A 25,854-nucleotide genomic window follows, 5' to 3' on the forward strand; every position below is an offset into this window, starting at 1 on the left:
AATATTTGCCAGAAACAGCTGTCCACCCTGGAGGGTTTGATTGCTGTGTGGGCACTGAAAAGGTCAGGGTATTGATCCAAGCCCTATTTACAAGGTACACCCACACAGACCACAGAGGAAGGACACCATAATCTATAGCCTTCATTCTGGCTTCAGCCACAAGGTAAATTGTGTACATCTCTGTCCTTGCTAAGTTCCTGAAACCGATTCATTTGGGGCTTGTAATGCCTGCAAGGACCTCACTGAGAACGAGCAGAGCTTTACAAAGGGTCCACATATGTTTACGGCTCCTGTGTGCCAGAAAACAGTGAGATTGGGCAGAAGTCTAGCTCGGTTCTTGGAGAGGACGTAAGCACTTTTAGAATGAGGATCCTTCTTCCTTGTGCTGCTTTCCAAAAGTGGCAGATTTGGTGACGGTTGCTCTCAGTGAAAGACATCTGTGATCACTGTCACTGGCCTGTGGATTAGTTCAGGGCCTGGCAAAGGCATCATGTCCTGGGCTTTGTGTGTGTGTGTGTGTGTGTGTGTGTGTGTGTGTGTGTGTGTGTGTGTGTGTGTGTTTATAAGAGAGAGAGTGTGGGACAGAGACAATAAGAGTGTTTATGTGTTATTGTGTGTGTGTAGGAGGGCGGAGCATGCCTGTGTGTGTGTGTGTGAGAGAGAGAAAGAGAGAGAGAGAGGGAGGGAGGGAGGAGAGAAAGATGGAGGGAGGGAGGAGAGAAAATGAGTGTGTGTGTGCCTGTGTGTGTGTGTGTGTGTGTGTGTGTGTGTGTGTGTGTGTGTGTGTGTGTGTGCCCTTATTGCAAGGTTCATATGGTTCTCCCATCATCTTGTCGCATGTACAGTAGCGAGCCCACAGAGCTGGCAGCTGAAGAGAGCAGACGGGTTCACTCAAGCCTCCTCTCTCCCCTTCCTCCACCCTCTGAGCTCTACAGTGACCCCCTGTGTTCAGGGGTACACACACAGCCACTGCAGCTATTTATATGCAGTACACCCACCATGACACGGCTAAACTGTCTATCTAACTATCTCAAAACCCAAGTAAAAAGCATAGGCATGCATAGTCATTTCATAGTAACAGTTTCTTTTACATGATATGTCAGGCTCAGTCTATGAATCAATACTTACAGTATATTAAATTTGTATTGCATTTGGGAGACTGTTGTTTTTTAGTAGTGGTGGTTGTTATATATGATAGAAGATTTTTTTATATATGATAGAAGATTTTTAGGTTAATCTGCTCTGTCATATTCCTCAAAACATGACCACAAAACAAAATTGTTTCATTTCAGCTGGTGCCCAGTTCCCTTTCAATGAAGAGAGGGTGGGCCGAGATGGGCTGAATCGTGACTCTGCGATCATTGGGGGTAAGAATCCTGCTGCAACACCAATCCTGCAGCAATAGCCATTAGCCATCACTGCTTTCTGTTCGCTTGTAATGTAACTGTGCCTATTTGACATGCAGGTATCATCGCCGTGGTGATCTTCACCATCTTATGCACCCTGGTGTTCCTGGTCCGCCACATGTTCCGCCACAAGGGCTCCTACCATACCAACGAGGCCAAAGGAGCCGAATCGGCGGACTGTGCCGACGCAGCCATCATAGTCAACGACCCCGCCTTCACAGAGACTATTGAGGAGAGCAAGAAAGAATGGTTCATCTAGGCAGAGGTTTCTGGAGTTTCTGAGCAGAGCTGGACTGCCCACAAGGGCAGGCCTAATAATAAAGTCTACTCAATGAATGATCAGAGGAGCTGTGCAGTCGGCTTGGGGACTTGGTCTGGGTACAGGCTGGCATGTCTATAATGTAATTATGTTGTGTGCAAGTACAAGGGGTTCAGCCTACTCCACTAAACCATTACATGCACCCAGGAGGGCATATGTTTATTTTGTTTTTGTTTTTCCTAAAACCACAGACTTACATCCAAATACATTGTGCATTTATCTCATATTTGATTGTGGAACTATCTGTGTTTAAGATCAACAAGACACTTTTGATAGAGCATTGCAATTGCTTTACAGACATAAATGCACCACATTGCCTATGTGAGAATTAGCATAATGCAAACAAATTATGTTTATTTATGTTTCAGACAATGACATTTGATTGTATTTATAATGGGCCCTGTAGCTAATATCTCCAGGAAGATCGAATGTCATTTTAAAAAGACAATAGTATTTCATTTTTATATCATACATTTTAAGATACTCTCTTTTCAAGTTACCAAAATTCAGTGTTCTCTAGTCCATGATTGTTGTACATGTTTTGAACAGTTGTACTGGGGATTGTACTGATATCACCATGACTACATAGACAACATTCAAGTGACAATTTCATTAAAAAATACCTTTTCAACAAAACTATAACCGCTCTTCAGGTACGTAAGACGTAGTGTTAGATGTTGGTGCCTATGTGAACTGGAGCAGTGTCATTTCAATTTAATACCATACTTTAAACATTCCACACAGCATTTGTTATTAAACCAATACATAATAACAATAATAATAATAATAATAATAATAATAATAATAATAATAATAATAATAATAATATAGCTATGTCTTCTTTGAATCTATATACCACCCGCCAAATCTATAGACCATGTGCTTCAACTTGATTGAACAAACTCATTTGCGTATGACTGAGCACAATCACATTATACTGAAGACACAAATTAGCATTCCAGCTCCACTGCCCTTTTTGATACAATGATGTGCTCAAAAGGGTGCCATTTACTGGTCAGCAATTTTCAAAAAAGGATTTCAACATTACAACAATTTAACATAACTGAATTCATTTGAGACTTATACAATTTATGCTCTTTGAAAGAGAAAGGTTTACAGCACATCTTTACTTGAAATGTCCAGTTTGACAATGAAAAATACATGAAAAGTTTGCTCTTGACATACATATTCTAAACGTAACATAATCTATACAATCAAGTCCAAAGGAGTCACTCGAGTTATAATGTAGAGTAGTAGAGACTCAGCAATGAGGTTTTTGATGCAGTTATGTAAAATATTGGCTAACGTTCAGGGAAACTGCAATAAAGGATTCCTTTATTGGTTCCACTCTTAGTTGGGGATAATACATTATTCACTTCAGTTCTAAAGCTCTTAAAACAATAGCTGTCAACAACAACAGATATGAACTGCAGTGGTTGTAATTCAAAAGCACATAATACACAACAGAACTACATTGGTCATATTCAACATTTTGCTTGTCAGACTCAGACAGTATAAATTTAATTTATTTCATTAAAACTCTCATTGAATTGTCTGACAAAACAAATCACTGTCATGCATTATTAGACACCAACATCCAACACTTGCTTTAGTTGCGTAACCTGACCAGGAACTGACAAAACAATCTGACTAAATCCTTTTAAAGTGCCTCTGGGATTTAGCATAATAATGACAAAAACATTGACATGTTTTGTAACAAATTCTGTGGTTGAAATTCAGAATAAGTTGTTTGAGTTATCCAGGTTTCCGTCTTAACCAATTTAAAGGGAGAGAGTTATCAGCTATACTTTTATTGTGTTTCAGTTGAATGTACTGCTACAGTATAGTTGAAGGTCATCTTAATTTGCTAAAAAAAGGCTCATGCAGTTAATTTACACAATGCCTTCGATTTTTGTGCTATTGTCGTGACCAATTATTTTTGGAACATTGTCTTTATCTTTAATATAATATTTCTCTTTGATGCTCTATGGCTGCTGCATTTGCCTGCTCCGATTTAGTAGTGTTTTTTTATTATTATTATTTTGGCAAGTAACACCAACAACGAATAGCAAACAAATTATAAAAAAAATCCCCACATGTATTCAGAGCATAGCCTACAAAAATTGTAAACTTGTCAGTATTATTTTGAAATCACAATTTTTTTTATAAGCTCATTGAAATGGGATATGGCTGTCACTGATAATAGAAGATGGATTGAGATCCAGTGAGAGTATTACTGATGCTGTTTGTTTGTTTGTTTGTTCCTTTCTTTTATTGTGTGAATGTGAATAAGCCACTATAATGAAACCATAACACACATCAATAAATATCAGAACTCTTTCTGTTTTGATAAGAAACTGTATTTCTGGTCATTGACACATACATGCCTCTATGATTTCCGCAGACAGACAAGCAGAAAGAAAAAAAGAAAGAAAGAAAGAGAATTTTGTTTGCTTGTGCACAATTGGTTCGATTTGAGGCTAACCCAATAACGTCAAACTAACGTGGGTAGATTAGCCTACAATGTCATAAAGTATGTCTCATTTACCAGCCTATTGTGAGGTCGCCTGATTGTCTGATAACGGCATTTTAAAGCATAGAACTAGGCTACAGTCAGAGCCGGACAGTAACGGAGTACATTTACTTGAGTACACTTGAGTACAATTTTGAGGGATCTGTACTTTACTCGAGTATCATTTTTGGGGAGTACTCATGACTTTACTCAAGTACATTTGAGAGGCAAATACTTCTGTACATGTACTTTTTACTCCACTACATTTCTATCCATAACCGTGAGTACCCGTTACTTCTTCTAAAAAAAAGGAAAAAAGACAAATTTCGGAAACCCTGTTGTTTCCCTCTCAAACGTGATTGGATTGTGCAGGCGCCACTGATTGGGACAGCCTATCAGCAATCACCTTCAGCTTTCCGCCAAAGTCATCTCCATGGTCAGATGTAGATAAGAGACGAAACCATGGACGAAACAATGGATGAAGACGCAGCAGGTCCATCCCGGGAATGTGCTATGTGGCCTCACCTCGCCAGACTATTTCAATTTTCTGAACAAGTTAATGATAGTTTTCGCTTCAAGGGTTTCAATTACAAAATAGTATTTTGTATTTGAAATACGTATTTTAAATACATGTATTAGAAATACTGCCCATCCCTGGCAACATGGTAAAAAGAGAAAAATGACTTGATTTTACTTCCAATTCATTTTACATTCTCCAAGGTATTAACATTAACATTTTTCTTAACTCCATGTAGGACGTTTCTGTACATAAATGTAAGCACTGTGGCAGTAGTAATGCAATATTTAGAAAATGTAGGCTACTCTTGTACTCTTGATACTCAAGTACATTTAAAAACAAGTACTTCAGTACTTTTACTTAAAGGAACCATATGTAAGATTGTGGCCAAAACTGGTACTGCAATCACTTTCAAAATACTGACTCGAGGTTGCCAAACCTGATGGCGAAACACTACTGACTTCGTGATTAGTAGATAGGTGGAGGGTGGCGCATCAGGCCAAAACACAACATGACATGACAAAACACAACATCAACATCAGTTGAGGGCTGCAACTTCTCTTTTTAAATGACAATATCCTGGCCGGACTACTGTTGTCAGTGATATAAGTATTTGAAATGAACATAATTTCTTAATGTCTAGTGACATATCAGGGCCATTTTATGATTAATTGAAATATTTTTCTTACATATGGTTCCTTTAAGTAGACATCTGACTGTTGTTTAGCAAAGGGTATCTGTACTTTTACTCAAGTAATGAAGCTGTGTACTCTGTCCGCCTCTGACTACAGTAAATAAGCTTGTCTACAGACGCCTTTGAAACCAAGCGGAACCATATTAGTGTATTGATGTGTGTAAGGGGAGATTTTTTTGTTGGAGCACAACCTGGCGGAGACGAATGTTATTTTTCCATTTACTGCAGCAGTGTTGTTAGCTATCTAGCTAACGTAACTGCTTTGTTGGGGTTATTCCGTACATGGTGACGGTTCGTCTCGTGAAAAAGGAGCTTCAGATGTATATTCAGGATTAATTATATGGTCATTTTTTGAAGTTTGTTTAACATATGTATGATCTGGAGTTTGAGACGAACATTGCTGGACAATGGTAAGACCGCTAACGGAGCTATACAGATCAGACATCTCCAAAAATTAGCTCAGACCACTAGCAATAACCAAGCTTCTCACAGTCAACTTGCTAACGGAATGATGCTAGTATTGTTAGCAAGCTAGCTAACGTTCCTGTTTTACGAATAGCATGTTACGTTTGTTCGCATCTAGAGTTAGTCTGGATAACGCATTTTATACGAAAATCATGGTGAAAGTATCCACTTAAATTGGACATGTAGTGTTTAATATTGGCTATAATCTATAGAATATGTCTAAGAGAGCTGGGCCTCTCCCCCATAAAACATTAATATAGTACCACTTTTGGCTGTGTGCTCTGTTAGCTAGCACGCAGATAATCGGTAACGTTAACATTACAAGTTATTTGTTAGCTAGCTTAACATTAAAGAAGATGGCTTGCTAGCCGTCACGGCTAGTTGTCACCCTGTGTGCCAACTCATTAACACCTGCGTTTATTTAATATGCGTTGTTGGTTCTAATGTTACCAATGTAACAAGGTGCCCGTCTTTTTGGAAGATGTTTATTTATCAACATTAATGGCTTGGTTGTAACGTTACCGGAGGTTAGCAATGAGGGATGATCTCTCCTTGCCTGACTCAGCTAACATTGACAGGCTAAGACAGACGCCAAGCCTCCTACGAAGACTACCCCGATCACTGAACTGTAACTCATTTTTACAGCACACTTTCACGATTTTATACTGACTATTGGCTCAACTAGTCGTTAACTATCTGGTGGTGATGTGGTCTACTCGGACACTTCTCTAGTTATCGTGCTGGCGTTAACTACGTAGCTTGGTAGCATTTGGCTAGAAAGTGAGGCGGCTAGCCAAATTCGTTTGCAAATCACTTCCTACAGTATATTCACACACTGCTGTCAAGAGGGCCTCAGTGCTACCTTTAGGTTTAACACATTTTTATGGACTCTATCTTTTGGTTTTAAACCATGCCATAGTGGTATAGTAAATTCAGACTCAAATTTGGGTAACGTAGCCTATAGTAGTATGATACTATGTTTGGGAATCCGCCTCCTGAGGCCATGCACAGTTGGCATATCTGCCAAATTACTATTTACTAGATGTAGTCAGATATTTGACGAGAGTTGACTAATCATCCGTCGCCTTGTCCTACCACATAGCAATATCAATTTAATGTCGACTCCTTGTGTGTTAATGTCAGTGGACTTACATGTTCAGCTTGATGGTAATGTTGATGCGCTTCTACATCGGAGTGTGTGGCGTACGTAGAACACTCCAGTGCCAGTAGCCACGTATTATAAGGAAAGTTTATCTGCCTTTCATTCCTACATGTATATATTGATCAGAGCGAATAGCACTATTGTGATGAGGTAACATTGCTTTATTTGTATACAGACCTCATTTTGCTTTCAACTCATTTCGAGGCTAACCAGTGATGTTCATGTTGTGCTTAAGCCTGACTGTCGGAATGAAGTGTGCACTCAGAACTTGAGTTGTCTTGTCAGCCTCTGCCTTATGCTTTTCACGATGTAATTAGAAGCATGTTTAAATGAAGAACCTGTTGTGGAGTGGAGCATGATTGAGTGACGATGTAAACCATTTTCTTTATTCTGATATGTGAATATCAAGGGCAGTTTACTGTTCCGAAAAACAAACTCACCATAGCCTATTTGTCATAATGTCTTAGATGGTGATGAGAGTCTTGTAAATGGCACAGTGTGTGGCATGTTAGGGGTGATAGTCAGAGGGTTGCAAAGCAAACTGACCCCCCCTTCTCTCACACATGCACAGTCTTTGCTCTTTGCTCATCACTTTTATTCTGTGATTTCACTGACATCTTAGAGGCCCATTCTATCACTTTGAACATCTGCTAGCTCCTGATTGGTTCAAGACAGTGGTTTGCTAATGATACCGTCCTGGGCCAGCTTGAGCTATTCTTCCATATAAAAATGTGCCTTTGAGCATATTTCAGACAAAATCCTATTCGCAATCATGTAAATGTTATGACCCATGGCTTGTATTTGACCAGAAATAAGATGTGCACCAGCCTAGCAACAGCCCACTCCTCTCCCAGCTGCTCGGCCTACCTATGTCAAGTTACATGCCTGTGCTCTGAATCTGTTGCCATGGTTACGTGTAGGGAACCCCAGGACATAATGAATGAATAGGAGGGCTTCCGTAGCAGGAACGATTGTCCTGGGAAAGCCTACCTAAGCGATTGAAGCTGGGAAGAGAAAGCAACAGTTCCTCCATTATGCCTGGCTCTCTGGTCACCATCGGTGCACTGAATGGTGCCGTGATCTTAATTAGTTAGGCAATTATTGTTTCACAATCGTTTCTGTCCCTTTTGCTTTTTTCTATTGTGACATTGTTTTCTTTAGAAAAAGCCGGAATTATTCAGGAATTCAATAATGGCGCACATGGGTTGGGTTACTCAGCATTGGTAGATGAAGTACTGGAGACCAGAACTTTAGTTTGTTTATTGTAACCATACTTTACATGTATTGCACTTTTTACTGTTTTACCACTGAGTTGAATATCAGCTGTGGGGGTTGTCACTGTAAATGTATATTAGCTATTGCCCTTCCTTATTCTCTACTTGCAATGCATCAGGTCATTTAAAAGGAAGAATGAAAAACTGTGAAGCAATCTGTTCCTTGATATTTGATATATATCTTGGTATTGAACAGTGGAATGTGGAATTTAGACAGATCTCCTTACAGAGCGCTCTTGATGGTGTGTGTGTGTGTGTGTGTGCTTTACCCAGGTCTCTTGGAGAGTTGTTCTAGTGAGCGCCACCTGAGAGGGTCTACAGAGGTTGCCCGCTTCTCTTAGAGGACCCGGCCTCTCTGCCTGTGTGTGTTCCTGTGTCTGTGCCCACCGTTTTCCGCCTGACCACACACTCTCGTCTCTGCACCCTATGGAGGAGTGACCCCTCGCACGCCTCCCCTGTGGACACAGCCAGAGACAAACGCCGAACGTGAGGGAGAGGAGTAATCTTACGGAGAACGAGCAGAGAGAGGAAGAGACGGCAAGACAACCATGTCGTCCAACCGCGGCCAGAACCCTCACGGCCTCAAGCAGATCGGGCTGGACCAGATATGGGACGACCTGCGCGCCGGCATCCAGCAGGTCTACACCAGACAGAGCATGGCCAAGTCTCGATACATGGAGCTCTACACGTATCCTGCTATGCAGCAGTGCACTTACTGCTGATACAGCTGCCTGCTCTCTGGGTTTTGCAAAGGAGCTGGACGCTGAAGCATAGTTATTGGGTTATGAATTAATCATTAGATGTTAGCTGGTTTTTAACTGATGAATTTGAAGACATAAGTACATTTTATAGGGAAATAAAGCAGAAATGTATTTAATTTCAATTCATTTTTTCAAGCAGGTCGTCACCTGTTTAGTTATTGACCACTGATGTGTGTATGGCCGATGTTTCTCTCCTTTGTGTGTGTGTGTGTTTCTGGCCTTAACTCCCCTCTCCCTCAGACATGTGTATAATTACTGCACCAGTGTGCACCAGTCCAACCAAGCCCGTGGGGCAGGTGTGCCCCCCTCCAAGCCTTCCAAGAAGGCCCCTACTCCAGGTGGTGCACAGTTTGTGGGCCTGGAGCTTTACAAGAGACTCAAAGAGTTCCTCAAAAACTACCTGACAAATCTTTTGAAGGTAATGCACACTTTCTGACCTCTTGAAAAGTGCCCCTTGTGTTTCCGATATAGTCTAGTTTACGATGCTTGGATGGTTTGTAATAATAATATAATATACAGCTTATTATATAAAGCTTATTATAGATGGTTTGTTGGGTTGTAGCCGATGCAATTCAAGTCGATCTCATTTACAGCCATTGCATTGAGTTCAAATTTCCCAAAATGGACTTAGTATGGAAACTGAATTTGATAATAATATGTAATGATTCGTCAAAAAAATATCAATCTAGTACAAGATAATACAGAGTCACTGTTCTGTTACATACACACACACACACGCACGCATGCACACTCATGCATACAAATGTATGTCCGCCCACTTCCCTCAGGATGGAGAGGACCTGATGGATGAGAGTGTGTTGACGTTCTACACCCAGCAGTGGGAGGACTATCGGTTCTCCAGTAAGGTTCTGAATGGTATCTGTGCCTACCTCAACCGCCACTGGGTCCGGCGCGAGTGTGACGAGGGCAGGAAAGGCATCTACGAAATCTACTCCGTAAGGCCCCCGCTGTCCTCCAGTCTTCTCTTCACAGACTGGGCTGGAACTTTGCTTTTTGTCAATCTTTTGGACAATTGCTAAAGTCTTTCCTTCTCTCTGTTTACAGCTTGCACTTGTTACATGGAGAGACTGCTTATTCAGGCCTTTAAACAAACAGGTGAGGGTTCTTTATCCGTCGAGACGGACAGATTGATCTGAACCTAACGTACATTGAGAACGTATTTTTGTTTTGTACATAACACTGTCTTCGTTGTATGTTGTTAGTGGCTTGCTCTAGACACACAAGCTTGGGTAGATAGTGGTTTGGACTCATGAAGGAATGTCCCTATGGTGGGTTCCCTAACACTCGGCTCCTGTGCAGGTGACTAACGCAGTGCTGAAGCTGATTGAAAAGGAGCGAAATGGCGAGCCCATCAATACCAGACTCATCAGCGGAGTGGTCCAGTCCTACGGTGGGTCACTGTGTTTGTTGTTTCATCTTTTGATAATGCCTCTTCAGTCTCTGTGTAGCGATGTGTCATTTCCACACTCTCAGTGCACAATGATGTGCAGAGCAGTTGTGTGCTATTCTGTGCGTGTTTATGGCCAAATCAAATGTGTGAGTTTAGCACATTTCATACACTAAGATTAATGTTGACAAAAGTATGAAATGCAGTCTGAAAATGCATAGACTAGAGACATTGAGGAAATAACAAAATAAAAAAAAAACAGCCAATATCTAAAATACGTAAAGATGTGAAAGGTTTTATATATAATCAAGTGAATAAGTATAGTGTGTTGATAATGTAGGTAATATCTATATTTGGTGTATATAAGTATTTTTCCTCACTGCATGCATATAAGATCATTCTCTGCTGGTAATGCATATGACTACATCTGAAATCAACCTCTGCAGGCAATCCATTAACAGACATTTTCTAGAGAGAGTGAGAGTAGCGACCGTTACCACATTATTCAGTCTCTTAGGGGAGAGTGTTAAATGAGAGGTTTGTGTTCTTCCAGTTGAGCTGGGTCTGAACGAGGATGACGCCTTCGCCAAGGGCCCCACTCTGTCCGTCTACAAGGAGTACTTCGAGACGCAGTTCCTCGCTGACACGGAGCGCTTCTACACCAGGGAAAGCACAGAGTTCTTACAACAGAATCCTGTTACAGAGTACATGAAAAAGGTAGGTTGGGATTACGCAAACCCAGATCACAGACCTGGAGAGATGTGTAGCCCTGCTTGTGTGCTTTAATTGTGCAGGTTGTAGATGTCTACATTCGGTTGTTTCTATTTAAAATGTCAAGTGTTACTGTATTGAATTATAACATGTGCTACTGTACTGTATCAGTATAGAGTTTATTGTTTGTGTTCATACAGGCGGAAACTCGTCTGCTGGAGGAGAAAAGGAGGGTGCAGGTCTACCTTCACGAGAGCACACAGGATGAGCTCGCCAGGAAGTGTGAGCAGGTTCTCATCGAGAAGCACTTGGAGATCTTCCACACAGAGTTCCAGAACCTTCTGGACGCTGACAAGAATGAGGGTATGGGAGCCTGCTTAATGAGTATGCTGTGCTGAATTATGTTGTTTCAGGAATGGAAGCAAAGCAATCCATTTCTCTATTGGTGGTTTAGTTGTATTGCCCCTGAGTTTCAAGCCTCAGAATAAAAGTGGGCAGCCAACACAGCCAAAAAATGAAATAACTAATTAATAAATATAAATAAATTGGCTGCAATCATTCTCCCCTTTCCTCTGTTCTGTTGTGCCCTTTTTTTTTCCATTCATCGTTTGCCCCCTCCCCCATCTTTCAGATCTGGGCAGGATGTACAACCTAGTGTCCCGCATCACAGACGGTTTGGGAGAGCTGAAGAAGCTGCTGGAGACGCACATCTACAACCAGGGCCTGGCCGCCATCGAGAAGTGTGGAGAGGCTGCCCTCAACGTGAGTCGTGCCTTTACCCTGCCCAGCCCTGCCCTGCCCAACCTGCACCAGGCTAAAGATAGACACAGGCTCATATGCCAGGCCTGTAAAGGGACCAATATGGTCAGCTCGGGTAAAGGGGGAGAGATTTGAACCTTGTGGCGTGTTCGACCTAAATATTCCAGCCTATTTAGGCGAGTTACACAGGCCTCTTATGACCTTGGAAAAATACTACCCCACAAATAACACTGTTTATATACAGCAATGAGTGGTCTTGGTTTTTTACATTTTTTATTTTTATTTTATTGTATTCTCACATTCACATCCTTGTTCTTTGCCAGGATCCCAAAATGTATGTACAGACCATCTTGGACGTTCATAAGAAATATAATGCTTTAGTGATGTCTGCCTTCAACAACGATGCTGGATTCGTGGCGGCACTGGATAAGGTGTGTAACTCTTCCTCAGACCCTTAATGGTCTGAATACCTGTCTGAATGGACATGCCTGAAATGTGTAAGCGCCTGCATCACAGCTGCCTCAGACTATGCAACAGACCTGGCATGAATCCATCCCATGCAATCCACAGCTTTTTAAAAGCTGTTGCCAAAGTATACATATTTAAAAACAATGTCTTTGAATACAGTATCTGCCTAAAATAATAATTATAATAACCGTTCCATCTCTGGTGGCAGGCCTGTGGACGCTTCATCAACAACAACGCTGTGACTAAGATGGTGCAGTCATCCAGCAAGTCACCAGAGCTGCTGGCCAGATACTGTGACTCTCTTCTCAAGAAGAGGTGATGGTTTATCTGTGTACACTTCTATCTGCTTATTAGAAAGTGTGTCTTCCAGGAAAGTGTGTGCGTATGTGCATTTTCAATCTGCTCCAGGCACCATCTATGTCCTGACACTACTTATTCTCTCAGCTGTGTATTAAGAGCGGGTGGTTAGTATTGTAGCACTTGATTGTGTGTGTGTTCGTAACTGTGTATGTGTGCACGAGCACCTAGTTAGGGGTACTGTGTTGCTCAGTTTGTCTTCTCTCTTCACCCCCATAGCTCCAAGAACCCTGAGGAGGCTGAGCTGGAAGACACCCTCAATCAAGTGGTCAGTTCACACCTCATACACATTACACAAACACAGAGAGAAATATAAATCTCATACAATGCAATTTTGTTATTCATTCATTCATTTATTTATTTATAATGACTGCGTACATTCATTAACATTTCTGTAAATGTGCCAGTGTTATGATTATTAGCCTTTAATTATTGTTGTTGATTGGCATCTGTGTGAGTATATAGAAACAAATGCCAGTAGTTGCTGCCCTTATTTTGAGACCTAATGGTTGTTTTCTCCCAGATGGTAGTTTTCAAGTACATTGAGGACAAAGACGTGTTCCAGAAGTTTTACGCCAAGATGCTGGCCAAGAGGCTGGTCCACCAGAACAGTGCCAGTGATGACGCTGAAGCCAGCATGATCTCCAAACTCAAGGTAGACGGCAATTTTATCAGCAAAATTCTGTGGTTGATGTTTTTAGTAAGGTGCCACTTTACTCCCAACTTTGAAAGTTTCAGAATTTCTTGCTAGTATAGATTTAAAAAAACATATTTAAACTTCTCTAACACACAATGCTCTTGCCATTAGTTGCTGAAATGGCTTTAAATTAAGCAAACAAACAAATAAACTAAAAACAAACTCAAGGTATCGGGCGCTATTGCACTGAGTTTTACGCTTTGATCTGTTCTTACTTAATTATCTGTAGATTATCTAGTATCTGTGCACTGACAAGAGCATTGAACAGTATTATTAGCAGAAAGCATAGTCAACCTATCAAAGCTAAAAGTTGTGAACACAGAAAAAATGTCTGTGCTGTAACCATACTGTTTTTGGTTGCCTGCAGCAAGCATGTGGCTTTGAGTACACCTCCAAGCTGCAGCGCATGTTCCAGGACATCGGCGTCAGCAAAGACTTGAACGAGCAGTTCAAGAAGCACCTAACAAACTCCGAACCCTTGGACTGTAAGTATGCTACGTCAGTATTATAAACCCAATTAGTGCACCTGGGTTTTTTCAGCATTAGTAATGGAATCGTTCATTGACATGAAAAACACAGTGCACCATAGTGCAATATAAGCAAGTGTTTAGTTTGAAGCTACATTTTCTTCATCCTAAAATTTACATCTGGCAGTTACAGACTTCAGTCAGTTGTCATCCTTTATCCACCTGAGCTCTGAGAAATGCTAAACTGAACCCAATGTCTCATGTATTCATCACATCTTGTTTTGATTTATGGTGCTATAATAATAATTTCTTGGTACTTTGGCCCACAATGTTGTAATGTGCTCTATAAATACAATTTCCCCTTGCTTGGTGATGAGAGTGAGAGCCTATTATAGTTCTCCTTTGGTACATTCAGTCAGTGAGTTAAAAGCGGCAAACAAAATGTGCTGCTGTTGTGCTTCACAGACAGGCCAGATGTTCAAAAACACTCTCCAGGAAATTGTTGTTCCAGAGAATATCTTCTGCTATTTAAGGAATGATGTGCCTTTGAAAGTCTATTTCAGAAACATTGACTTTTGTTTGGTCATCTTACATTTCATTTTCTCAAAGGAGTATTGCATCTGTTTAAAGTTGGGAATATGTAGCAAGATGCATGCAGCTATATTCCATATTCACAAAAGGATATGTTGCATACAATGCAATGCGGTGAAACCAGCCAAGATGTACTATATGCGGATATATAGGGGCACAAGGCCATAATATTATTCAGTGTCAATGAATAATTCTTACTTTGCAGATGGCAGCACTGTATAATTAGAGTAAAGGGAATTGTGTGTGTGCATGTGTGATGTGACTGTCTCTGACTGTGTTGTGTTTCTCTATCCAGTGGACTTCAGTATCCAGGTGCTGAGTTCAGGATCCTGGCCCTTCCAGCAGTCCTGCACATTCGCCCTGCCATCTGAGGTGAGCCCACGCAGTCCCCCAATTTAAAACCTATGCAGGCATACTTGCCTGCTATGCTTTGACAAGTGTGTTGGTCCTGAAAATGAACAGAAGCAATATTTGCATACATTTACATTTATTAGTTTATATATTTATTTTAGTTGACAGCTTTATTTAAAGCAGCAGACAGTAGATGTGAGGGTTTAATTAATTTAATAGTCGGTTGCTTTTTAGACAATCCCATAACATTGGTGGTGTTTTCTCTTTGCTCTACCTTTGAGCTCCATAAACAGAAATTAATATTTGTTCTTTTCATGGTAGTGGTAGAGACCGGACATGTTTTGATTTTGTGCATGGTTATGCCTGTGTGTTGCAGCTGGAGAGAAGCTACCAAAGGTTCACGGCATTCTACGCCAGCAGACACAGCGGCCGCAAGCTCACCTGGCTCTACCACCTGTCCAAAGGAGAGCTGGTCACCAACTGCTTCAAGAATAGATACACCTTACAGGTGAGCAGACAGCCTCTCATCATCCATCACTTCCCCTCTTGCCGTACACCTGCTGTTATAGTTCACATATAGGCCACCCTACAAGCACTAATGTTGGCAACATCACATCACATTATACTTATTACAAAGCCATTTTGGAGAAGTGCTTTGACATAGTTGAGCACTACTGGTTTGAAAGCATGTGTTTCCAGTCGTTTGATGGCATGATGACTGTCTTATTTGCTCCCTCCCCCTCCCTCCAGGCCTCCACCTTTCAGATGGCCATTTTACTGCAGTACAACACAGAGGATGTCTACACGGTCCAACAACTGACAGACAGCACGCAGATCAAAATAGTGAGTTGACACTAACCAATTAGCTAGCTTTTATTTATGCTAGCTGTGCTGTTTTTGGTCCTAGTAAGGTGATTGATGTTGATATATAGATATATGTGTATATAGATAGATAGATAGATAGATAGATAGATAGATAGATAGATAGATAGATAGATACAAATATTTTTTTATTTAATCAATTTGTTTACCTTATCTGCCTCTTAGGACATATTGGTGCAGGTTCTACAAATCCTATTGAAATCCAAATTGCTGGTAAGTGTAAGTGTATCTTTTTTTTCTATTAGTTGGTTTATTAAAAACATAATAAAAATAAGTATTTCTCCTCGTCCCCCAATTAACTTGTGTTCAATGTCTGTCTCAGGTCCTTGAAGATGAGAACGCCAATGTGGATGAAGTCGAGTTCAAACCAGACACCTTGATAAAGCTGTTTCTTGGCTACAAGAAGTAAGTTTAGTTTGCACCCCTGGTTACAGTAGGCCAGGACAATTTTCATTTAAGATGTGAGTCATGTTCACACTAGATTATATTTACCCTTGTGTGGTACAAGCAGCCTATTGGTTACAAAGTTGGGGAACTATTATTGCGTTGAGTCAAGAGACTCTGATATAATTTCTAATGTTTGCCATCCCAATAGTAAGAAGCTCCGTGTCAACATCAACGTCCCCATGAAGACCGAACAAAAACAGGAACAGGAAACAACCCACAAGAACATCGAGGAGGACCGGAAACTACTGATACAAGTACACCACACACTCAATCACAACCCTCTCTAATCTGCATAATGAAAAGCCAATTCAGATTAGTTTCTCAGATGCAGCAGATGGGAGATGTGCAGCAGATTTATTGCAGTCGGAATAGTTATTGTCACAACCAAGATGGCAGCTTACTTTAGGAAAGAATCTGATGTTGAGTCGGCATGGCCTTACACTAACTCTTACTCCCAGGCCAATCCTATGGTTATGGTTATGGGATTTGGCAGATGCTTTTGTTCAAAGCGACATACAAATAAAACCAATACAATAGTTAAATTTAACAGTGAGCAGTTTAAAATGTTGGTAAGACTACATTAAGGAGAATAGCAATAATAAACAATAATGTCAATTCAATCAATAGCATGATGACAAAACAAATACTATAATATACAAACCATAACTCATTAGATTACACCACTCCATTTATCTCATTGAATGCAGTATGTATGGGTCTTTGTGTCACCACGCTATTAGTGTCTTCAGGCCCTTCTGTAACCACCCTATTGGTCTCTCTTTCTCTCTATCCTCAGGCGGCCATTGTGAGAATCATGAAGATGCGGAAAGTCCTGAAGCACCAGCAGCTCCTGGCGGAAGTCCTCAACCAACTCTCCTCCAGGTTCAAGCCCAGAGTCCCAGTCATCAAGGTGAGTTCTCCCTCTCTCTGTAGATACACTTTGCTGTGAGGGTTCATGTGAACCACAGGGCTGTCACAAAGGATATGACTGCAAATCTGACAGGGTTTGGGAACACTATCAGCGTCAGTCTAGAATGCTACAGATTTTTCTTCTGTGATTTCTTTCCTTGGGAACAATCCAAACTTGTCACAAGGGGTTTGTTTATTTTTACCGATTGGGGGGTTTCTGTTACTCATTGATTGATATTGGACAATTGCTGGTGGTGAAATACATGTGAATTAATATTGTGTCTGTGCTGTTTGTCTCTTCAGAAATGCATTGATATTCTCATAGAGAAGGAATACCTGGAGAGGGTGGACGGGGAGAAGGATACCTACAGCTACTTGGCCTAAACATTGTCATTTTTATTTTCCTCTTTTTTTTTTTTTTTAAGAAGTTGTCTCTTGCTTAATAAACATCATTCCTTTTGACATCCGGCCTATGTTGTTGGGAATGTGAACACAGAGGGAGAAGGAAAAGGAAAAAAAAAAACTGGAAGAGGAGGACATGTACATCATGAGAGGCAGTTGGCCGCCAAGCTGGACCTCAATACTCCGAGACTGAAGCGAAGCAGTCAGCCAGTGGGAGATCACACAGGATGGATTGCTTCATTTTGATTTGTAAATACTGGACAGAGACCTTAATCACCTGACCCCTGAGAAGTAAAATAAATAAATAAAAAACGTACAAGAGGAAAAATAAAAACAATCAAACACCTTTCACGCTGAGGGTTGCATGCTACTGCCTATCTACATTTAAGCAAGAAATAAAAGTTCAAAAAGTCAGATATTAGATGAGGGTATTAAGCATAATTGTTGCTGAGTTCAGCAGCGATAGTTTACAGAAATTAAGTATGACGAGGAGAATAATGATAAATAAAAATAAATGGGTGCAATTTCAGCTGCACTTCTGGAGCGGTAGCGTGTCTGGCCAGATCATTAGAAGTGTATTCTGCATTGTTATCTGCTATCGGAAGATCATTTGTATAGTGTGTTTCACTTTTTTAAATGTGTGGTAAATAAAAATTAAAGGTTTCTGTATGCCTTCTGTGAGTGTGGGTTCCTTAAGAAAGACACTTGAAATTATGAAATAGATGAACTATGGATGTTGAGTACATGTTCTTCCTTAATAAGCTTTCCAAAGTTAGACATAAGACAGTTCATTTGGATTCTTCTAATATCAAGGAGACACTTTCCTTACACACATGTATTCTAACCTGTGAGGCTAACACTAAATCGCCATAACTCTGGACATGAATGGAATCCACTTGGAGAGCAAAACATCTCATTTTACAGTTTTACCACATTTACCCTATGTTCTGTACCTTTCCACAGATTGTAAGGAATAATTCCCCCGTCCTTAATACAGTCACATGCAAAAATTTGTATACGGCTTCCTAGAAGAAAAAAAGGGGGTAGCTCACCCCTATGCTCATTTTACACCGGCCTAGGCCCAGTCTCATTCGACAAACTCAGACTTTGATGGGCGTTTGCGGTCAGGACCTAGGCACAGGCGTTGAGAACGTGAAATAGGCTAGGCTACAGGGTTGCCCATATGGGAAGCCTGTATATTTTTAAAAAAAAAAAACTCGAACCGAGTTTTTAACGTGTTTTTTTTCGTTTTTTTTTTTTCAATTACTTTTGTCAAAGTCACAGGTGCTGTCCCATTCCTGTTAATAGCATTTGAACCTTTACAGCCTCTCAAACTCAATCAGTTATGAAGGTTCAGGGCTTACGACTTTGGGGCGAGAATTATATTTAGCCATACTTTTACACTTTATATTTAGAAGAACATATTATGAAAAAGAAAATCTCAATCACATCATGCTCTAGCCTAGGCCTACAGCATCCTCCCGTCACCACGTGCTCCAGACTAGGAGACTATTTAGCCTACATCACAGCCCACCTGTTGCAGGTGTGCATGAGTTACAATAAGATACTTGATTAGCCTACTACGCTTTAACTCTCTGGTTACAATCTCTAAGCTTGGTCGTATCTGTAAGCAAATTGTTTGACTTTCTCAAATGGATCCTACTGTTGAAACGACTACCGCTGGTGTACAAGTAAAAGATGATCTCTCTGAAAAATGTCAGAAATTATTCCTTGAGTTCTTGGAGGAGTAAGTTTAGTTTGTTAACATTTAATTCGATTAACTGAATTTCTGTAAAATATCGGCTACGCGTTAAACAGTAGTCTAAACTCTAATTCTCAGGTTTCAGGATAAAAGTGGGGAGATTTTATACCTGCCTGACGCCCAAGAGCTGATTCGACCTGAGAGAAATACTCTTACTGTCAGCTTTACCAACATCGAGCATTATAATCAGCAGTTAGCTACCACCATACAAGAGGAGTACTACAGGTAAGTCTATTACAAAGTCGTGCTAATTGATAAGCAGTTTATTTTTGCAATGCACATTAGGTTTACAACAGTCAAATCCTTGTTTTTTTTCTAGGGTGTACCCATACCTCTGCAGAGCTGTGCGCCATTTTGCCCGTGACCATGGGAACATACCACCATCTAAAGAATTTTATGTGTCCTTCTCAGATTTCCCATCTCGACTGAAGTTAATATTACCATAAGCCTTAATCAACAAACTGTCTGTTTTACATTCACATAGTTGTCTGCTCCTATAGTACCTGTTCCTAGATGCCTGTTTTGTTTAATGTTTGAAGTTCACTTTGGGATTGTGGTGTTGATTATCAAAGTCCACCTGGCCAGTTTTTTTACTTGTCCTTTAGGATCCGAGAACTCACCTCTACTCGGATAGGCACCTTGATACGCATCAGTGGGCAGGTGGTGCGTACCCACCCCGTGCATCCAGAGCTGGTCAGTGGCACCTTCCTGTGTCTTGATTGCCAGTCGGTCGTCAAGGACGTGGAGCAGCAGTTTAAGTACACCCAGCCCTCCATCTGCAAGAATCCGGTGTGTGCCAACCGCAAGAGGTTCATGTTGGACACAAACAAGTCACGATTTGTTGACTTCCAAAAGGTATATCAGAACAAATGAGAGTTGACTTGAAGCCCTACTTGGGTAAAGCATCACTAAACAATGTTGCTTTGAAAGAACTAACATAATTGTAACTTCACACTTTACCTGATTGTAATTTCATGCTTCCATCATCCTTTTTTTTAAAGTAACACAAACACTGTCTTCATACTCTTACAGTATAGTATCGAGTGTCCTCAAAATATAGTACTGGTATTGAGAGAAAGAGCTCACCTTTCCCGACAGGTGCGTATCCAGGAGACGCAGGCAGAGCTGCCGCGAGGCTCCATCCCGCGCAGCATGGAGGTGGTGCTGAGGGCTGAGGCGGTGGAGACTGCCCAAGCCGGCGACCGCTGTGACTTCACCGGCACCCTCATCGTTGTGCCGGACGTCTCTGCGATGGCATTGTCAGGTGAAGAGCTGTGCTATGTTACATTTGTTTTTATGAAGTACAACTTGCATCCTCATCTCAATCCTGTTGATTTGCATCCAGTGCAATGCAGTGCAGAGTCCCATCCCCTAGCAGCTAGGAGCCTGGCCCTATGCTTTAAACATTGCTGTGCCATATGTTTTGATGTTGGCCAATCTGCCTTACATTGTGTGAGGAAATCCATCTGCTGCATCTTCACTTTGTAATTCTGTGATGTTGCCAAGAATATAATGCATGGACACGGACTCTGTCAGTGTCATCACATGAGTGGAGCTGAATTGCTGAAGACTATTTTCATGCCTCCAAGCAGTTACAGTAATATCAGAAAAGAAGTAGCAACAAAAATGAGACCTGTTCTTACACATCCTAGTTTCTATTGCATCACACTAAGCCCACTCAGTCCACACAGCTACTGGATGGGTCCCATCTCTTGTGCTCTGTGTTCTCTGTGTCTCTAGGCACCAGGGCTGAGACCAGCAGCAGGGTGACTGGTAAGGAGGGCTTTGACCAGGAAGGGATCCAGGGGCTGAAGGCTCTGGGCGTGAGGGAGCTGTCATACAGACTGGCCTTCTTAGCCTGCCATGTTGGCCCCACTAACCCCAGGGTGAAGTGAAACACAAACACACACACACACACACACACACAGAGACTGAACCATTGTAAATATGGCTGCTTTCCCCATTTGGTTAAATAGATAGATTTCTTTGTTTTATTTTTTCTTTGATCTGGTTTAATCATTACACAGTTGAATGATTCATGCAGAGGGGGACTTATATTCATGAAAAGATAATTTGTTTGTTTTTCCTTTGTCTATTTTGGAATACATCTTTGTATTTGGAACAGGTATTTTGAAGTCTGACACATTTTTGCAGTGTTAAGTTTTCCTAAGGCCCTTGTTTGTTTAACATGTCTAGTTTGGTGGTAAAGAGCTTCGTCAGGAGGACCAGACCGCAGAGAGTGTGAAGAACCAGATGACCGTTCAGGAGTGGGAGAAGGTGTTTGAGATGAGCCAGGACAAAAACCTCTACCACAACCTCTGCAGCAGCCTCTTCCCCACCATTCATGGTACTTGCTGGCTCTGTGGAACAGGACTTTAAGTCTAGAAATCGACGCTCCGTTTTTGGAAAGATGTGGAAATGCCAATTAGAAAAATTCTTTCCTATGTAGCGGCTCTTTTATGTTATTGTAAATAATTTACTGGGATAAAAAGTTCTCAGTCACTGTGCCTGAATTAAGTCTGGGCCAGGCCATTCAACATTTGAAAATGTATCATTATATACAAGTACAACAACTTTGAAAGATTCTGATTTCTTCAGGCACAGATATTTTCCTTGCTTTTAGCTTTCAAATTAATAAAATGGGACAACTGGAACTTTCATTTCTATTTTCCAATGCCCTCTTTCCTTCTCTCCCTCGCTCTCTCTCTCTGTACTCTCACTAGGTAATGATGAGATTAAGAGAGGAATATTGCTGATGCTCTTTGGAGGTGTTGCGAAAACCACCATGGAGGGAACTTCACTGAGGGGGGATATTAATGTGTGCATTGTTGGAGACCCCAGTACATCCAAGAGCCAGTTTCTCAAGTAAACTACCGTCTCCTTCTCCTTCAAGCTGTGCTATCACCATCATTATTAGAATATTGTATAGAATTTAAGTTATGATGCAATATAGAGAAATTGTAATTTAGTGAATTTCAACTAAGCAATTATTTGATGTGTAATTTATTTTTGCATCTCATAGGCACGTTGAGGATTTTGCTCCCCGTGCTGTTTACACAAGCGGGAAGGCAAGTAGCGCCGCTGGTCTGACTGCCGCTGTGGTGAAAGATGAGGAGTCGCACGAGTTTGTCATCGAGGCTGGGGCTCTCATGCTGGCGGACAATGTACTCACACATGCTTCAAATCAACTTTGATCCATCTTACATATTATAACATTGACCATATTGATATGATGTGTGGACATACTGGATTTGGCATGGCCTGCTCATTTGTATGTCTGTGTATCCTGTCTTGGTGATGACCAATCATAATCTTCATGCAGATTCATTTAAAAAGCTTGAATATGTAAATGTTTTATTGACCTTGACTTTGACAGAGCGTATGCCCTCAAACAGATTGGTCTTTGTTGGCTTTGCTGTTTCTGTAGGGTGTGTGCTGTATTGATGAGTTTGATAAAATGGACCTAAAGGATCAGGTTGCTATCCATGAAGCTATGGAGCAGCAGACCATTTCAATCACCAAGGCTGGAGTCAAGGTGCTGTGCTCCTTATCCACAATAATATGTAGAGAATTTACTCCTTTGTATATAGATATATTTTTTCAGTTGTGACTAGTATAGCTGTATTTGGGATGTTTTTTTCTGTAAAGGTTTTGCAGTTAATCCACTAACCCTGGAGCTTAAACATGTAAAATCATTGGTATTGATTAACACTTGAATATGTATTTAACTTTTGGAGTAGGCCACCCTGAATGCCCGCACTTCCATCTTGGCTGCAGCGAATCCCATTGATGGCCGGTACAACCGTTCCAAGTCCCTGAAGCAGAATGTCAACATGTCTGCTCCCATCATGTCCAGATTCGACTTGTTCTTCATTCTGGTGGATGAGTGCAATGAGGTTGGAGTGGAGACGCCACTGACATGCACTATTATTTCCAGTATGGAGGGCATCGCCCATACCTATAACCTCGATTGGTCTTTAATCCTTTAGGTGACTGACTATGCTATCGCTAGGCGCATTGTGGACCTGCATGCTCGAAATGTGGAGTCAGTGGAGAGGATCTACGAAACAGACGAGATCCAGAGATATATTCTCTTTGCACGTCAGTTCCAGCCAAAGGTAAGGCTGAGGACACTTTTACACCTCTCTGCACTTTTTTGTTACCATTTACTTCTGTGTATTTTGTTGCTGTCTTTTCTTGGCAACTGAGAACTGACTAATTGATATGCTCAGCGACTGCAAATGACTCAAAACCTGTGTGTGTGTGTGTGTGTGCGTGCGCTCAGATTGTGTCAGAGGCCCAGGAGTTTATTGTGGACCAGTACAAGCGTCTGCGCCAGAGGGACAGCAGCGGCACGGCCAAGTCATCCTGGCGCATCACCGTTAGGCAGCTGGAGAGCATGCTCAGACTGTCCGAGGCCATGGCCAGACTCTACTGCTCCGATGAGGTCAGGAGCTGGTGACCGTCTTTAACCTTTCACCACAGTCTGTCTAGGCACACATCATTTACATAACACTGCAACTGCGTTTGACAAAGTTTTCTGTAAAAAAAACTGGCTAGACTCCAGGCCCAAAGTTTTGTCTTTATTTAAGATACTTAAAGGCACTTTCATCAATACTGTAGCCACAAGAGGTTATGTAAATGGTGGTGTTCACTTATCTAAATCTGAGACTTGACTTCCAAACTTTAAGGTTCAACCCAAACATGTAAAAGAAGCCTTCCGGTTACTTAACAAGTCCATCATCCGTGTTGACTCCCCCGACATCAATTTTGATCAAGACCAAGAGGATAATGAGGATCTTGATGGTAAAGTTCTTGTTATTGTTCTCTGACATTTTTCTGCCAACTGATATTGACGAAACAATTCAATTGATGCCATTTCAAAGCTTTAGACATTTTAGTTATTGTCTGTTATTGGGATATAAACTGACCCTGTGAAAGTTATCAGGGTGTATTGATAGTGAGTTGGCAACATTTTGTTGTGTGCATGTATGCTTTTGAGAAAATATATTCTCTTGTGACTGTTATGACATTAATCTCGATAGAAATTGATTGCAAAATGTTTAAAGCATTCTGTCAGAAAATATATCATTTTAAGTGACTGCCCCACAGATCAGAACGACGTGATGAATGAGGCTCACCAAAAACAGAATGGCATCAATGGAACAAATGGCCACGCCATGGAAACCGAGCAGCCTGGTGAGGACAAGCCTGCAGCTGCCAAGCCTGCGCTCCGCATGTCCTTCTCAGAGTACCGGAGGGTGTCCAATCTACTGGTCCTCCACATGCAGAAGATGGAGCAGTGTAAGACCCATGCACCTGTTGGAATACTATGACTACCACATTTATGACATTACATAAATGTTTATTAAATTGAATTGCCATTAGTTGTTGCCATTCATGATTTAATCACTTATAAATAGCACTTTAAGACATTTGTGTCTGTGTGTCTTTCTGTTTCCCTTTGTGTCAGTGGATGAGGAGGCCTCGCTGAAGAAGAGTGAGCTGATCAACTGGTATCTGAAAGAGCTGGAGAGTGAGATTGACTCAGAGGCTGAGCTCATTGCCAAGAAGAGCTTGATTGAGCGGGTGATCCACAGACTCATTCATTATGTGAGGGACATTCCTGCTCATTGGACAGTTTCCATTTAAAGCTTAGGAACATTGAGAGGAAAAACATGGAAATAAAAATGGTTTGTTTTGTTGAATGCTTTATTATTTTTTGTCTTCCGTGTACAGGACCATATAATTATAGAACTGACAAAAACTGGACTGAAGAAAGTTGGGGACAAGGGAGAAGAACCTGTGATGGAGGAAGACCCTTATCTTGTTGTGAATCCAAACTATATTTTGGAGGATTAAATCATAGTTGTGATTCATTCTCATAATTTATATTTGTCATCTTTTGGAGATGCACTGTCTGTAAATTTGTGGAGTTTGTCAACATAATAAAGATTATTTTGCATGTGCCTGTTTTGACGAGTTCTTTACACAAGATGGCGCCCTTTGTATGCGCATTGAGGAGTGAGGCGCATGGAGAGGTTGGCACCTAATGCCAACGCGATCAGAATTTTTAGGAAATGCGTTTTGGTTACATTGGTGTTGCTGAGCACAAGATGTTTTAAATACCATACTTTCATGCAATACATTTTGCTCATGAAAGCATGCCCGTTTTTTCATCCTTAACCGAAACAATAAAATGTAGGGATACCTATTTTTTACACAGCCTGGTCAAATTATATCGCTTGCTTCCTCCTATGCGATATTCTCATTGTATTTCACAGGTATGCTTACACAATAATAACAAAACTATGAGTAATTATATACATTATATTATTATATTGGTATGCTACCCCTGACAAGCTAGCATAAAAACAAATGTTTACTAAATATAATTCAAAGTGGCATTTAGGCTACCCTAAATGCGCAGAGATAAAATAGGCTACCCAGAACAATTGGCTACTAGAGACAAAATAAGAATTTGAATGTGTCAAGAGATGTAAATCATAAATATCCGTACCATTCACCATTCC

General features: G+C 41.0%; 3 protein-coding genes across 6 annotated transcripts in view; all 3 read left to right on the forward strand.

The window, feature by feature from the left end:
- cntnap2b (contactin associated protein 2b) overlaps positions 1–1,742 on the forward strand; it is a 42,826-nt gene extending 41,084 nt beyond the window's left edge. For both annotated transcript variants that reach the window (XM_042092728.1, XM_042092735.1), the window contains exons 24-25: positions 1,293–1,367; positions 1,466–1,742. In XM_042092728.1, coding sequence (XP_041948662.1) covers positions 1,293–1,367; positions 1,466–1,665 — 275 coding nt within the window. In that variant the 3' untranslated portion in view covers positions 1,666–1,742. The remainder of the gene's footprint in view (positions 1–1,292; positions 1,368–1,465) is intronic.
- Positions 1,743–5,618: 3,876 nt separating this feature from the next.
- Positions 5,619–18,228, forward strand: cul1a (cullin 1a). Of its 2 annotated transcripts, none has more exons than XM_042102871.1 (22): positions 5,619–5,858; positions 8,623–9,037; positions 9,351–9,528; positions 9,899–10,066; positions 10,176–10,226; positions 10,431–10,521; positions 11,072–11,235; positions 11,430–11,592; positions 11,861–11,991; positions 12,312–12,419; positions 12,665–12,771; positions 13,033–13,081; positions 13,337–13,468; positions 13,878–13,995; positions 14,864–14,940; positions 15,296–15,427; positions 15,670–15,762; positions 15,967–16,014; positions 16,124–16,206; positions 16,397–16,502; positions 17,045–17,158; positions 17,461–18,228. In XM_042102871.1, the coding sequence occupies exons 2-22, from the start codon at positions 8,898–8,900 to the stop codon at positions 17,539–17,541; spliced, it is 2,334 nt and encodes a 777-aa protein (XP_041958805.1). In that variant the 5' UTR covers positions 5,619–5,858; positions 8,623–8,897; the 3' UTR covers positions 17,542–18,228. The 2 variants fall into 2 exon arrangements, with proteins under 2 accessions (XP_041958805.1, XP_041958796.1); XM_042102862.1 differs by having other exon boundaries at positions 5,620–5,858; positions 15,967–16,020.
- A 736-nt stretch (positions 18,229–18,964) lies between these two features.
- On the forward strand, positions 18,965–25,290 carry mcm6l (MCM6 minichromosome maintenance deficient 6, like). Of its 2 annotated transcripts, none has more exons than XR_006021059.1 (17): positions 18,965–19,306; positions 19,400–19,546; positions 19,641–19,751; positions 19,927–20,176; positions 20,420–20,585; positions 21,062–21,207; positions 21,518–21,668; positions 22,045–22,186; positions 22,344–22,485; positions 22,749–22,856; positions 23,062–23,217; positions 23,311–23,439; positions 23,607–23,768; positions 24,013–24,127; positions 24,434–24,625; positions 24,754–24,934; positions 25,061–25,132. XR_006021059.1 is itself a non-coding variant. In XM_042056562.1 (17 exons), exons 1-17 carry the CDS (start codon positions 19,212–19,214, stop codon positions 25,181–25,183), a joined length of 2,475 nt encoding a protein of 824 aa, XP_041912496.1. In that variant the 5' UTR covers positions 18,967–19,211; the 3' UTR covers positions 25,184–25,290. The 2 variants fall into 2 exon arrangements, 1 of the variants encoding a protein (XP_041912496.1); XM_042056562.1 differs by having other exon boundaries at positions 18,967–19,306; positions 24,795–24,934; positions 25,061–25,290.
- The last annotated feature ends 564 nt before the right edge of the window (positions 25,291–25,854 follow it).

The sequence above is a fragment of the Alosa sapidissima genome, chromosome 1, assembly GCF_018492685.1.
Source record: "Alosa sapidissima isolate fAloSap1 chromosome 1, fAloSap1.pri, whole genome shotgun sequence".
In the NCBI taxonomy this organism is placed as follows: domain Eukaryota; kingdom Metazoa; phylum Chordata; class Actinopteri; order Clupeiformes; family Clupeidae; genus Alosa; species Alosa sapidissima.

Bases quoted from the DNA above. Each gene is read 5' to 3' on its own strand.
- cul1a (XM_042102862.1), top strand. From the start codon at position 8,898: ATGTCGTCCAACCGCGGCCAGAACCCTCACGGCCTCAAGCAGATCGGG. The intron at 12,420-12,664 runs GTGTGTAACTCT...CTCTGGTGGCAG, and splicing joins TCGTGGCGGCACTGGATAAG to GCCTGTGGACGCTTCATCAA. The intron at 17,159-17,460 runs GTGAGTTCTCCC...TTGTCTCTTCAG, and splicing joins CCAGAGTCCCAGTCATCAAG to AAATGCATTGATATTCTCAT.
- mcm6l (XM_042056562.1), top strand. From the start codon at position 19,212: ATGGATCCTACTGTTGAAACGACTACCGCTGGTGTACAAGTAAAAGAT. The intron at 19,752-19,926 runs GTTAATATTACC...CTTGTCCTTTAG, and splicing joins GATTTCCCATCTCGACTGAA to GATCCGAGAACTCACCTCTA. The intron at 21,669-22,044 runs GTACTTGCTGGC...TACTCTCACTAG, and splicing joins CCTCTTCCCCACCATTCATG to GTAATGATGAGATTAAGAGA.